General features: G+C 43.2%; 1 protein-coding gene across 1 annotated transcript in view; it reads right to left on the bottom strand.

Moving 5' to 3' along the window:
• Octalpha2r (alpha2-adrenergic-like octopamine receptor) overlaps window positions 1–5,117 on the bottom strand; it is a 94,954-nt gene extending 89,837 nt beyond the window's left edge. Inside the window, exon 1 of the mRNA XM_070669557.1 lies at window positions 990–5,117. Within this exon, the coding sequence (XP_070525658.1) occupies window positions 990–2,195 (1,206 nt within the window). The 5' untranslated portion in view covers window positions 2,196–5,117. The remainder of the gene's footprint in view (window positions 1–989) is intronic.
• Window positions 5,118–15,215: the final 10,098 nt, after the last annotated feature.

Below are 15,215 nucleotides of genomic sequence, written 5' to 3'. Positions count from 1 at the left end.
CAAATGATAGAAAGTAACCGGTAAACGACGGGGAGTTTCGGTATGTCGAGCCAGTAGACTGAACTGTCGCGTATAGAAATCCAATCTACAGTACCGTTTTGTGGAGATCAGCGCAGAACGGGATTCAAGGCACTGGGGATAAAGATGATTTCGCTATTGCATGAAAAGCAACCGTCCTGCTCCGGCTTGTTTCGTTCTTTTTTTTTTTTCTCTCTTTTCGCGTGTCCACGACGGGATACACGACGAAAATATTCGGATTGGAAATTGGTTATACATTGGCTATATCTTGCCTTTTTGACTATTCACTCGCCGGTAATGTACGTGGGATAAAAAGGATTTTAAAGATATAAAATCCATTTGGAATTCTGTATCATTTTTTCCGCAGCCTCTCCCGCGAATTTATGTTTGTTTAATGCTCGATTTTTTTTTTTTTTTTTGCACGGCAGTTAGCTGCCGCATTGCTCTTTGCGCGTATTAATTTCTTAGAAAAAGAAATTAATTAATCTATATTTAGCATAGATGTTGATTCGTCCAATTAAATTATTTATAAGCTATAACGAGATATATTTATAGTAATATATTTTTATATTTTATAGTATCCATTGTAATCAATGGAATCAAATATCTGAATGTTGAATAGAATCTGATATTTTTCATTATCGTTTAAAGTAATTGAGTTCGAAATTGCACTACTTTTTTTTCTTTTTTTTTTTGCGATAATAATCCTTTAATCGATTTAATAATTAAAAGAGATAAAATTTAAGATTATAGATAATATCCTCCGCATCTCTATTATAACGATCTCATATAACTACATAATTTAAGATTTTTATATATAATTATCTAGTTTATATAATTATCCGCTTGAAGTAAGATTTTATTTCGATTATTTAAATTACGTAACTTAAATAGAAAAAAATAAAAAAAAATAATTACTAAATAATTAGGGGAAGTAAAAAATAAATCTCGTTTCGTAATACGTGACTTACCTTGCATTTCGGATATTCTTCTTCCGGAGTGGGTCTTTTCCACCCGAGTAACGGCGGTATGCAAACTAGCGCTGACAACAGCCAGACGAGTGCAATCATAAGCGCCGCTCTGGCTGGTGTTCTTTTCTTCAAATAGTCGACCGCTTGCGTAATGCTCCAAAACCTGTCTAAGCTGATCAGGCACAGATTCATGATGCTGGACGTGCACAACAACACGTCCATAGCCGAGTGAATGTCGCACCACCAGTAACCGAAGATCCAGTAGCCCATTATTTCGTTTGCGAGAGAGAACGGCATGATGACGAGGCCGAGGAAAAAGTCCGCCACCGCGAGGCTCGCGATGAACCAATTTTGTATATTCTTGAGCGCCTTCTCCGTGGCTATGGCGATTATCACTAGCATATTTCCCACGACGATCACGATCATCAGCAGCGTCGCGAGAATAGACGCGAGTATAATATGCGGTAGAGTATATCCCGACGGGTACATACCCTCCAGAACAATGAAAGTCTCGTTGTAACTAATATTCCACGGATGACGGAAGCTGCCGTTGAACGAGTCGTTGAACGAATTTATCGTGTCTTCCATCGTGTCGCTGAAACCGAAGGGCAACAAATCCTTCCCGTATTCGACCGTGACTTCCTCCTGCGTGCCGTTCGACGCACCTGTACTCGCGCCCACACTTTCGGTGAAATTGTTTGCGCTGGAACTGTTGACACTTTGCTCACCGCCGTCGATCCCGGTGCTTACTCCCGGCCCTCGTTTTTCGTCGATAAACGCTATCTTCCGACCGTTCGTCCCGCCCGCGGTGTTCCCGCCGCAAATTCGAGTCTCTGAATCCTGGCCGCACAGGTGGGTAGCTTCTCTTCTCTCTGCCTCGTCGTCCTCTTTCCCCGTCGTGGTGTTGCGCTGCTCGCCGCCGTCGATGTGATTTTCGTTGTTAGTCTTAGCCGCGTTTTTCCTCGATTTCTTTCCGACACCTCCACCGCTGAGGAGGCGACCAAGACGATCACTGGTAGCCGTCGCGGCCGGGCGCCGGCGTTGCTTACCGTTCGCGATCGCACGTGTCGGCAGGGCCTCGTTACTCGGAAACGTAGAGCCGCCACTGATTGGTCGAAACCACGTCATGTTCCCCTCGAAAACGCTCGTGGACGCCGTTGTCGGATTATCGACGGCGATGGTCATAATGCTGCCGAGAAGCGGCATCACTCGCACCCTCGCCGAGGACTGTAGATGCTATCTCGGTAAAGACGAAGCGGAGGCTGCGGCCGCACGCGAATAGCAACGCGCCCCGGGTGCTAGCTCGAGTAGCAGCAGCAATAGGAGGGTGGTGGTCTCGTCGCATCTCGAGGCCAAGGGCGTCATGCCCGTTTCAGGATAATGCCATCGTTGTCGAATATGCAAATGCTTCCGCGCACACTCTTCCCCGGCGTTTTCTCGGCGTCTCGTTCCCGTGGAAGCCGTCGTTGCCTCTTGCTTGAGATTATTTTCCCGACTCAAACAGTAATTTGATTTGCGAAGCCAACTTCGTTGCTCGTGCTTGTTGTTCCCACTGTGGTCGATGGATATATTTCGAAAGATAAATCACGACGGCACCTCACTTAATCGAGAAAAAAGAAGAAAGTATTTTGTTTTAGGAGTTCCTTTCGCTTGAATTAAAAGTCTCGCGGTGGTGCACCGTTGCGTAATTTATCTTTTTTTTTTTCTTTTTAATTTAAGCGTGACTCTCGCGTATTATTTTTCTTTAGCGAAGCTAGTGCGATTAAAATTCGTCTTCGACAATTGTTAACCGTCCTTTTTTTTTGTTGTTTTTTTTCTATTGGACCAAATCTTTTAGAATCTAGTTTAGCTTAGATTTAGCTAATTTCGGCGTAACCGGACACCTTTGGTTTCCTGTGGTCGTAACGTTACTTCCGTTACGTCTTCGGTGCCGTGGTCATACTTAGTTGGTCTCTAATTTATTGCTTGCATGAGTCGCGACTTCGTTCCTCGTATTTCTTGCATTCACTGGTCCACAACAGACTTAACACAGACAGAGTGTACAGAGATTTATGGACAAGTCCAATGGGCGACTGACTTGATTAAGAGTATCAAGGTAAGGTAGATAGAGAAAGTGAGAGAGAAAGATAGATAAGATAGAAAAAGAGAGAAAGTGATAGAATCTATGAGAATAAGAGTAAAAAATTGGTCCCCCTCCTTTTTTTTTTTTTTTTTTTTTTTTTTATCTTTTTTATCTTTTCTTTATATTAAGCTTGAGCAGCCTACATAGCCTGGAGGCAAATGAAGCGAGAAAAGTTTTCTTGAGAAAGTGCCGGCGATCGTAAGAAAATTTTTCTTTAGGACTAGCACAGATTCCCGAAGTAATTTCACAAGGCGACAGCCATTTTGACACGGTTGTGAAGGCGCGATTTTGTCTAAAACTCGATAATTGATTTACGCGCCCGTACGTTTCCTTTCTCGTGACGGAAACGCGATTTCCTCGTTTCACTTCAATTTACGCTTCTTCTCTCGCTTTCTTTCCTCAAGTCCTACGAGCGGCTTGACGTTGTTTCACTCTAACGATGCCCGCGAGCTAATTAATTATCGCGTCGGGGCTAAAAGGCTAAGCGCTGGATACCCGTACTGCTCCGACCTGCTTTTCGAATACTACGAAATCAGTGAGAAAGGAAAAAAAAATTTTTCAGAACGACAGAGATTACAGATTGTAGAATTATTTACACGTATTTACCCTATAACGTTATGTGTATGTAACATGTATTAACGCGAGTACGAAGGTGTTACTCGCAAGCCACGTGCATGCCTTAATAATAACTTCCATAAATATACGCGGAATTAGCGATTTATTAATTACACGTAGTTAAAAGCGCGGTAGATTCTTAATCTAAATTCTGTTATCGAATACGGGACACATACGCGGAAGTTAATTGGTATATACGATACGAGGCGAGAAGAAAACGATAGCGAAGTGTAGATAAAGTAAAAGAGAGGAGAAGAGAGGAAGAGAAAAAGAGAGAGAGAGGCAGCGAGGGAGAGAGTAAAAAAAAAACTGAAATGAGGTAAAATCGTTTTTTCTTTCGCTCGGATAAAAAAAAATCACGCGCGTTTATGTAATATAAGAACTTGTATGTACACCTATTTACACATTATAGACCTCATTACGCCGCGACGATGCGTCTCTCGCTTGTCCCCTGTTTTTAATCTTTCTTCGCGTAACACTAGGTCATTGAATTAAGCATACGTTCGTAAGTCCACTTTCGCGATCTGTCTGCTGTGGACTATCGCGAGCTCGATAACGGCGGTCAACTAGCGCAAAAGTGTCTATCTCGTCAATGTCACCTGCTGGCGGTATCGCAACGAGAGATGCCAATCGTTGTCCCGGCGTCCAGGTTTTCAGTAGTAAATTATGATATATGTTGAACCTCCGTTTGAATCCTTTCGTTCCGACTGTTCGGAATTTTTCCCGGATCTGGCGGCACTCGGCCCGGCAAATGAGAAAGAGAATCCTTCCTCGACTTTCTGCAAAACTCTTTTCTATCCGATTTGTTGCAAGGACGAGATCTCTTCTACCTTGCGACGCGCGACTCGAAATGGTCGATAAATCTTAACTTCTTCTTGTTTTTTTTTTCTTTTTTAAATTTTTTTTTTTCTCTTTTTTTTCTTCTTTTTTTGTGTCTCTCAAGTCGACGTTACTCGGCTGTTTTCAATTTGATCTTTGCTCGGCGATCTAACAGTGCTACCTTTTTCTCCGGCTATGACAGTATCGGAGATTTGCTTTCACCAGAGACATTTCGCCTCCGACGGGGCGCGTTTTATTTTCCACGAGAGTCGTTATTTCCGCGTACGTAAGTTTTCTCCCTCTGTACTCGGGGCGAATCTTCGAGCGGCAGGACTCACGAAACAATCTTCAATCGATAGTACTATATTCTCAGCATCGCGATCTCAAAACTGCCGAGGATCGCTCTCCGTTTTTTTCTCTCTCTCTCTCTCTTTCTCTCTTTCCGCCTGAAGCACTTCGGCACTAAAAACGTAGCCGCGAAACGGATACGTTGCAAAATGATATTATCGGGACGAGATTTAATTCGCGCACTTGAACGGGGAGCACGATCGGTCTCATGGGGGAGTCTCTCCCTAACGCACACGCATATAATTTTCTCAGTTCTTACGACAGTCAGCACAATTTCACTAAACCGAATCTGACTTGCGAACGGCGGCTTTTCGCATTGTTTGGATGCCCCGCATTCGGGTATTGACAGGAAGATTAATATGTACGGCGGACAATTAATATAGCGGCCGGAAGGCAGGAAGAAACGAAATTAATATTGATATATTAATGACACAAGTCGCGTGGCGGGCTGTCCAGCGGCCGACTCAATCGACTTCTCCGCACTAATTGTAAGGAGCCTCGGGAACGTCTCGTCCTCGTGTCTCTCCAGCACCGTGGGCATGCGTGCGTGCGTGCGAGTAGTTCGAGGTTGTCTCGTGGGTGTTTGGAAACGCACTGCAGCCGTGAGGGGCAAGCCAGGAACTCGAACTCCCTCTCGTGTCGTTCGGTGGATGGAGACTCTCGCAGGATGTTGGCGGAGAGAGAAAGAAAGAGAGAGAGAGACGGAGAGAGAGAGAGAGAAAGAGAGCGAGAGAGAGAGAGAGAGAGAGTGAGAGAATGTACGTGCGCGTATGGCTGTACATGTATATGTGTGTAACTGCGTCTTTATATGTGGCCGTGTGCTTGCGTGTATCCTGTGTATATACGTGTGCATGTATATGTGACGGGGGAGCGTGAGGGAGGGAAAGAGAGCTTGCTCGGCTCACTGGAGGCTGACTGTTGGCCCGACCGATCGCTCCGTCCGACGGTACCAGCGTCGGGGCGCCGTCTGACGGACCCGTAGAACCTGCGGCGCAAGCGTCGCGACGCCGCTCGCTTCCGACGGCATGGTCGCGGACAGTCGACTTTGGACCATCCACCGATCGGTCCGCAATGAAAATATGCCGCTGCCCCGATATCTCCGCCGCGAACGGCATCGTTTCGCATACGTTGCCCGGCTCTCGCTCGCGCCCGAAGCCTTATTAATGCCCGGGGCCGACGTCGCTCGCCGCTTTCCGTTCGCTATTTTCAATTCACCGGGTTCGTTTTCCCCGACAACTGTTACGCATTCTATCATCTTCAAAAAAGCGAGACCGTAAAAATATCCCCGCTTATTATTTCGCGCGACGACAGATACTTCTCTCGAGCGTCGTATCGATGATTATAAATATCGTAGGTAAAGAAGACGTATGTCACTTTTATATATCGATAGCCCCGTTTGTCAGTCCTTTTTGTCGTCGTTATTGAGAAACATTCACTTTTTAATAAATCATTCCTCATAAATAACAGGATTTAAATTCACGTTTGATCAGTTTCGAACCTTCAATGTGTCAGGGAAAAATGAGGACGCCACGAAAATATATATGACGCAGGAGACCAAGGAGGGAATGTTACGTGAACAAATATTAAAATAAATGTAACACAGAACATATTTGTATCTCCAGTGCAAAATGTTAATTGCAGTATATTTTTTTGCTTAATTACAAATACTGTTGTATAATTATATTATTTTCGAGAGCAATGCGGCAGGCAGAAAAATAAATCGACATTTAATTAATGCACATTTAAACAAAAATATGAGATTTAACAAAGTTAATTTATGTATCCTTTTGGAAAATTATTATTATTTTGTACATAAAGTACGAATCATGATTATTACTCTTAATTTACGTTTGAATTATAACGACAGCTAAATAATTTTAAATATAAAATGCGAAATGGGAGTAAAAATTTTTATAACATAAGTTTATGAAAGACGTAATTTTAAAACATTGTTATTATTCGCGACGATAAAGCGAAAGGGGGTGGAGGCAGATTTTAGTTTTCTCGCGCAATTAGGCTCACTTAAACGAAAAACGTAATTGTAGATTCTTAACAGCGACACTAAAACGAAATTATCTTAGACTTTTTCTAACATCTGTAGTCGATCGCGTTACCCCTTTTACAATTAGAAAGAAAATACTTTTAATGAGGAATAAATGAAGATCTCGTGTCACTTTACTTTCAAGAATATCGCACGACCTTGCTGTTCATTACGCACGTCCCCGCGTTTCTGATTCATCGAGATTTAATTTGAAGATAAAACATATAATACGATACGCGAATAAATATATATTTCAAATAGATGTACTAAAATACATTCGAGTGAGTCGCGTGAGCATAAACATTTCTTGCGATTTAAATCGATCCCTGGCATACGATCCGTTTCCGCCGTTATCAAAACACGTGATGATAGAAACGAGCGAGAAGTAAACTTTAAAATGCGCAAGTTGCAAACTCATAAACGTGTTTTCATTTTAAAACGCGAGCTCATGTTTTGTGCATTATCCGCCGTGAGAACCTTATTTCTTTGCATCTCACGAAAAGTGCATGCAATCGATTCTCTCGCAGAAACAGCACTTGCCCCGCCGATAATCTTGATAGGACGCCCGAGCGGAACCTTGATCTCTTCTTCTATAATCTAATTCCATCGGTGGAAATTCGGTATTATTTTATCAAATAAATACCGGATTCTTTTACATTCTTTTAATAAAAGTTAACCTCGCTCCGCGCGACTAGCTCGAAGGAAAAGAAAAGGCCGTCACCGTTGAAAGCGGACGGTCAATAAAAAGATTACCGGCGAAAACTACTTTTCGGGAAAAATTTGATGACATCTTTCTGCTCCTAGAAAATTCTTCGACGGTTCTTCTTCAACCTGCGGAGGTGGCGATTTCTTTTCGCGGAAAAATTACATCTCATTTGAAACGGCGACGGACACTTTTCACGTTTATATGGATATTGAATTTAATTAATTGAAGATCGTTTCTACGATTTATTCAGATATTTCTTCTCGAAGTAATACTTTATCCTGTCGGTAAACGCATAAGTACGAAAGAAACATAAAGCTTTCAGCGTTGAAATATTTTTTCATACTTTGTAGTTTCAACGACGCTCGCGAGTAATCAAATATCTCGATTTAATACCGAGGGACTGCTCTACTATCTCCCGAACCTATAAACGGCCACATAAAATATACACTAGAAATATGTTCCTCTTATTTTGAAACGTCGCATCATACATTTAAACCTCGTAAAAGAGTTGGAGATAGATCCAACTTTCCTTTAAAACAGCTAAAATTTTTTCCTAATTTATTGCTGCCACGGTCAATAAATTATATTTAATTATCGCGAGCTCGAAACGTGATATTTTAGAATTCGAATTTGCGAGGCAAAAATAATCTAGCGACAAATTAGTCATAGGCCGCGATAGAATTGTTTCGAGTTATCTTTCAAGTGCTATCTTGTCCGAGTCATCGATCGACGCGCACCGCATATCGAGTATCTCGATCTCTAATTAGACACCGATCTGTCGAAGTGAGAAGATAAGCGCTTATCCTCTCCTTTATTCCGATTTCTGCCAAGTCAACTCGGTGCTTGCCCGTCTATCCTACGGTCCGAGTCGAAACTCACCTCGGACTTTACCTACGTCTCTCTTTGCCAAGTTTCCCGCGGGTAAGTTTAGGATATCGCCGTTACTTTACTACCCGGTCGACATTGCAAGCCCGTGTCTCCTTTTGCGCGCCGGGCTCGGTTATTGATGAAAGGTATATACGTGTATTGACATTGTTCTCACTCGGGAAACACGCTGCCATCGTGGTGGAGAAACTAGTTACGAACTAGTCCTCCCTTTCGGCCCTCTCTTTACATCGAGATACAGGTACGCGCATTGACTCGTCCTTTCCTTGAATGCCACCAAATTCGATTGCGACGAAGTGCCAGTTGGCAATTGTGCCGATTCGTCCGCGACGTCTGCGAATATCAACCGGGACGTCTCCGAATTATATTTGAACTTTAGCGATACTGTCTGGGATTAATAATAAATGTTCGAAGCGTGCTCGAAGAAACGTGATTAAAAATGAGAGAGATAAGTGTCTCCCGGCGTTGAAAAAAGAAAAAAAAAAAGTAATATATCTATTTTTATTGATAATTCCAGACACGGTGTAATTTCGCGAATAATGTCACGTGCTTTAATAAAAATTGACGTAACTCTGCCGCGTTTATTATCGTGTGCTTTATATAACGATTTTGATTTGCGGCATTGATCGTTTCACAATGTGCGAAACATGTTTAAAAATAGTTGATGCAGATTTTTACGAGTATCAATCAATCAATAATTTTACACCGCGAAGCGTCCGCGTTTAAATCCGAAGAATTTATAAACCCCCGTCGGTTATTACTTGCAGATGCTGCCAAGAATATCTAAGTGCAAATACTGCCGCCCGGACATGTGGGCTAAAATTAGCGGTTGGACTTATACAATTTTCATTACGTACGAAATGTACAATAAGTTATACGATGCGTTTATTTACGCACGGTATGATACGGATTCGCGAAATAGTAATTGGCCCAAGATATTAGCACCTCCGATTCATTTTCGCGGTTCACATTTTCGCAATACAGACGCCTTCGTAATTAATAAGCCGACGTATAAGAACATTAACGTTTGAAGGATTTTAATTTATTACGTTTCTATAGAAAGAGGTATTTAGTTAGGTACGTGTTCGTAACAGGATATTTGATATTTATATAACTAAAACGCTGCACGTTATGCCGTATATGCGTATAAAAAAATATCGTATCGGATTTCGCATATAATTCTAATTGGTACACAAATTTTACAGCCGGTTTCTCGAAAACATGCGCGAACAGTGGAGGCAATAACGCAAACAGCACGCACATATTTTAATTAGCACCTGTCAAGGAAAGTTCCGTTCTGTCTATTATGCCGATATTTTACGCGTGCTAAAGCGGTTTGCAAATATCCAGATCCCGCGCGTGGACTGAATATACTGCAATAAATTGTAAGGTCAAAAAAAATAAAAAGAAAAAAAAAATGCCAGCAAAGAGAGATTAATGTCACAGTAATATTGGAAAGGAAATAAAATAAGTGCGGCTATTTGTCACCACGATTCGATCATGCACTCGGTTTGAACACAAAGATACCAGAAATGATATCAAAATATATTATTCTCTAATATAATTTATTATCAAGAGAGGAGCGACAAGATGGTACACCTAATTGGATTATCTCATTAAATTCTTAACCGCTCGTCAATCTCTCGTGTGCTATCGTCTACGATCAATAGAGATAAAATATAAAAGCTACATCATTTTTCCTTATACCTTATCGTTTTTGAAAAACTATTTTAAAATATTTAAAGTAAAAAACATTTTAAAATATTAATAAAGCATGCGAATAAATATTTTTTTCTTCACAAAAAGAAAAAGTAAAAAATAAAATAAAATAAAATAAAATTATTAGGTTTACTATTTTTTTTTTTCTATTACATTTATTTAATCTATTGTTATATCGTGCAGATTGCTTTTAACAAATATATTATACATGATAATATTACAAGCTAATAACGAGTTAGAAAAGCTAGACTAGTCATCCTGCGCGTACTGACCATGTCAACGAGCCCTCGACTGCCGGAGTCCGTCGGGCCCGCCGGTCGCCGTGGTCAGCTGCGAGCACGTGCGTGTGTTTACTTCGATCAGCAGTTATCATCGTTGCACGGTCGACTAGAAAGCTAGGCTCAATTTTCCACTCGCGCTGTTTATACGAATCATTCTGTCATCCTTACACAAAATTTGCCAGCGCGACAGGAACTTGTATAAATTTCCGTAATAATCTGACGCAGTATTGTTTGTCTTAAAAATATTTCTCGATACACAGCTGTGCTCGTATCAATTTTGTAAAATGTAACGATAGTCTCGGGAGTACGATATTAGTTTCGTAACAGTTGTATTTTGCTCAACTAAATTTTTTTCTCTGTCTCTTTTTTTTTTAAGTATTCTAATTAAAAAGTTGATATTTTTCCGGAGTATTAAAATTACGCTGCACTTTATTCGCCGGCAAAAAATAATTCAATTTGCAAGACTAAATTGCGCAACTTCAACGGGACAAAATAAGAAACGCATCAGCCAGAAGAACTGTAAATATATTTAAGAGATACAATTCTGCTATCTTTTCCAGCGGAATTATTCCGCGAGGTAAAAAGGGCTAAGGTCAGCCACGCATTTACATCGTCGGTCAATAACTCATTCGGGTTTATAATGTAGCTTGCTAAAAATTCAGAACGCTTTATTCTGCATACCAAAAACTTCGTCATCTAAACAATTGGGTATCAATATGGATACTATGGTTTTGAACAAAAATGTGGAAAGCATAGGGCCGTAATGAAGTGCGTCGTTTTATATTCCTTTTTCCACGTAAAATTGACGCGGCGAGATTCATCCATTTTCACGTTCGCGTGAGATAAATTTTCGAAACGATTATCGGGGTGAAATAATGTTACGCGGAATCTATATTTTGTATATGTCTAAAAAAAAAACAAAAAATAGGAAAAACGAAACCTCTTCTCAATTAAAAAAAAAAATACTTTTTTTTTCCAAGAAAATTTATTTCACGTTAGAACAGATAAAACGATAAAAATTAATATTTTCGCAGCTTCTTCTTTAAAAATGAGCGAGCTAATTTAACGAGAACGTCAGTCGTTTATCAAACCTATCGGTAGCGAAGACGGGAAATATCCGAACGCGAGATTTCTCTTTCCCCGCTTTCCTTCCTCTTTCTCTCTTCGGATCCATTATTGCATCCCTATGTCTCGGAGGTTCAGACACACGTTGGAAACAAATCATCCGTTTCCGTCTACTACGGAATTTACTTCCGCAATTGTACCGCAATCGTTGTCGAGCTCTCGGCGATGCTTGTTTCGTGGGTGTGATCGCGATCGATCTTTCGGTGTAATTCCGCGGATGCATTGAGGATTCCCCAACATTCGTGGTCCCTGTTGAGGGATCAGATCGCGTTCGATCGCGTACCTATGTAACCAACCGATTGCGCTTTCCCGTGACGTACACATAAGTCGCCGTCCGCTTTAAGAATCCCGAACATCCTACTAAGCGGGATTCCTGCCGCAGTCCCGTCCTTCGATCCATATGTGCCCTTTCACACGTATGACGTGCGCTAAGTGTGCCTAATACGCTATCGCGACGTATGCCCTTCCAACTTGTCGTGCCGATAAAAGATAGAAAATTGAAGCCCAATTTTCGGTAGACGGTACCGACGAAGTACCAGCACTCCACTGTCGAATGCAGGTAAAAATGCCATTAGACGGGAAAACGGCTCTCTTCCGCTGTAGAAAGAAATTGTCGAGTGCATTTACGGCAAACGCCTTGTGCTCCCGGCCATCTTATCGCGTTTGAGTTCCACTTTGTCGAAATCGCGACCAAACGCGATCCAAATTACACCCGGCGCTTCGCTCTCGAGTCAGAAAACTGTGTCTCCTCGATTTCGTGTTTGCAAAAGAAAAAGAAAATCGCTGCGATAGTCGTTGACGTACATATATATAAAATACTCTGAAGATTTTTATTTAATCGAAATATCTCGCCGCAGTAATGAATCAAGTGTAGCGCGGGGATTACATTTCGCGTGAGTGTCACCCACACAATAATCTCTTAATGGCTTCTTAAAACGCGCGCGGGGTGCGTACATTCGCGCCGTCCGCTATTAACTCTGATTCTCGCGCTCCTAAAGCGCCGTAATTGCCGGTCGGATCAAGATCCGCCCGCGAATTTTTCACCCGCGAAAGCGGCCGGGGTTAATTCGCCATTAAGGACGTAACGAGAAATAAGAGAGGCCGCGGGACAATAAGACCGAGGGCGGTGGCGCGGTTTGCACAATCTCTCTTGAGGATAACGATAGCACGCGTGGCCCATTTTTCATCCCTGATGGCAAAGCATCGTCGCGACTACTTGCCAAAGGGCAAGAGGAGTTCTTGAGGAGAGCGACATTACTTTTCAGGACGATACCGGCGACGATGTGCCCGTCGGTCGACCAACACACCGCTAACCCTCATCCCACATGTTGCACACCCTTACGCCGTGCGGCGATGCAAGCAGAATGCCTTTAACGAGAGAACCCCGCCCTTGTGACGTCACAGTAGAGGGCGCCCGTGTGTGCGTATTGCGTTCGCACGCAGACAAGAGTCGCGAGATATACGGGACCTCCACACGCGGCTTAAGATACCCCTTTCATCCCTTTCATCCTTCGTTACTTAATCGTTTCAGTCTTTCTCAATCTTCCGCTTGTTCGAGCCCCGCCGCTCGTTCGAGCTGCTTTACTATTGACCCCTCGGCACTGCTATTTACTAGAATTAACAGGAATGTATTATTCGCACTCGAAATAGATCCCGGTCGTCTCAGGTTTCAAAGCGCCGAACGCCTCTTTACCTCTTTCCCGCGTAAAATTCTCACAGGTACGTCTCGGCTATCGTAAACCGGATAAAATTCTCTTGTAAAAGTACATACCGGCGAAATCTCGTCGAGTTGTCAAAATTTTTTAATAATTAATCTGTATTCTGTTTAGTAAGTGAAAGAGATATATCGTCGTGCGAGAATTGACTTATTCATTCTCGATGTAATCTCTCCCACTTTTTTTTTTTTTTTTTTTTTGCGGTGACATTACCCTCGTTTAATATGACTCTCTTTCACCGTCTTTACACGAGTCGCGTGACGTCGTCTTTTCAGCGCGGTTCTCCCCATTTTCCAGCCGAGAGCGCGCCGAGATTCGATCATCTCGCTTTGATCGTTGTGTATGTAACGCCTTAGTCACATTTAGACGTCGCGTTTATTCGCGTCAATTACGGCGCCGTTCTCTCCCGCGACACTCTTCGCCTTTTCGTGCCTCACTCGTATCTTCCGGTTCCCCGCTCCTTTTCTCTCTATCGGAACGCTCGCACGCGATCGCGCCAACGTTTTTATTTGTTCTACTTTCGCGAGGTGCGAAATCATCTTCTCTCGATTTCAGTGGAGCACCCTCCGCTTCCTCGTTTGCCAAAAATGATTTTCTGTAACGCCGATCCGTTTAGATCGCTTTCGATCCTCGCGCGCTTACGGCCACACCAATAAACCCTCGAGAAGCGCATTACGGATATTTATTTCTCTTCAGTTTCCTCTCGCTCGCTCATTTTAATATTCCGCCCATAAATCGCATCGCTTCTTCTAGCCCGCTCGTCTCGGGCATTATCCGCACCTCAACTTCGTTCAAAACGCCTCGTTTTTCTCTTTAGACTACGTCCTTGTCGAATTTTCGAGCGTGCAAGCGCGCCGGGGCTATAAATTCGCTCTCATCCCCGGGCTCTCTTTCTCTCTCTCTCTCCCTCTCCCTCTCTTTCGGCTTCTTTTTCCCGGTTATCCGCTACGCTCTGTGCCAATCGTTACGTTCTCATCCACCGCTGTCCCTTGGACTTTCCTCTTTCGTTCTTAACCCTAGGCTGCTTCGTTATTCGGAGCTTTCCTTCTCTCTCTCTCTCTTTCTCTCTTTTCCTCTCTTATCGATCCCGGCGGATCTTCGAGTACGTGATCGTACTAACGCCATTTATTTGTCTTACTTTCTCTTCAGCGTGCCAGCTACTTTCCGTACGGTAGGCCACCCTTCGCCACCCGCTCTCGCTACCGAGTTTTCTTATACGTATCGTACATACATACACCGCACTGGCCACTTGTCTTCGACCTTTCCTCTCGCGTACGTATCCTCTTCTTCTCGCTTCTTCCCGCAAACTTTTCTATTTTTCTTCTTCATTGTTGGATCGCGTCTCGCTTCTTCTCTCTACATTTTCTCTTACCTCTCCTTATCCTACCTTTTACGCTTTCTCGCAATTCTTTGCGTACGTATGCGCGAATCTATGTGTGCGCCGCTGAACCGCGCAGGGGCAGTCGAGATGGCAGGATCGTGTGAATAGGGACAGGGGTGTATCGACCCCTGCCAGATTCGCGATTCTTTCTGCGACAGAGAGGGCAAGAGCGCAAGCGAGAGGAATGAAAGGGAAAAAGTGCAAAGGGGAGAGAGAAAGAGAGCGCGGGCGGTAGCCGAAGGAGAGGGTGGAAGACGGAGATAGATCGCCATGGGTCGAAGTGTAACCGGGTGACCGGGTAGGGGTGGCAATGACGTCATGGATGTGCGAAAGAAAGGGTACGGGGCACGGAGAGAAGGACAGAGCGGAACTTCGCCGAGTAGGCCGACGCACACATCGTCATCGCGGCTGATGCGGAAAGTACACGCGATGTCTGCTGCGCTCGTCTGCACCGGCAGGCCCACCCTCC

Source organism: Cardiocondyla obscurior, linkage group LG19, assembly GCF_019399895.1.
Source record: "Cardiocondyla obscurior isolate alpha-2009 linkage group LG19, Cobs3.1, whole genome shotgun sequence".
Lineage (NCBI taxonomy): Eukaryota > Metazoa > Arthropoda > Insecta > Hymenoptera > Formicidae > Cardiocondyla > Cardiocondyla obscurior.
Note: the sequence above shows the minus strand (reverse complement) of the source record. Positions and strands in the feature narration are given on the sequence as shown.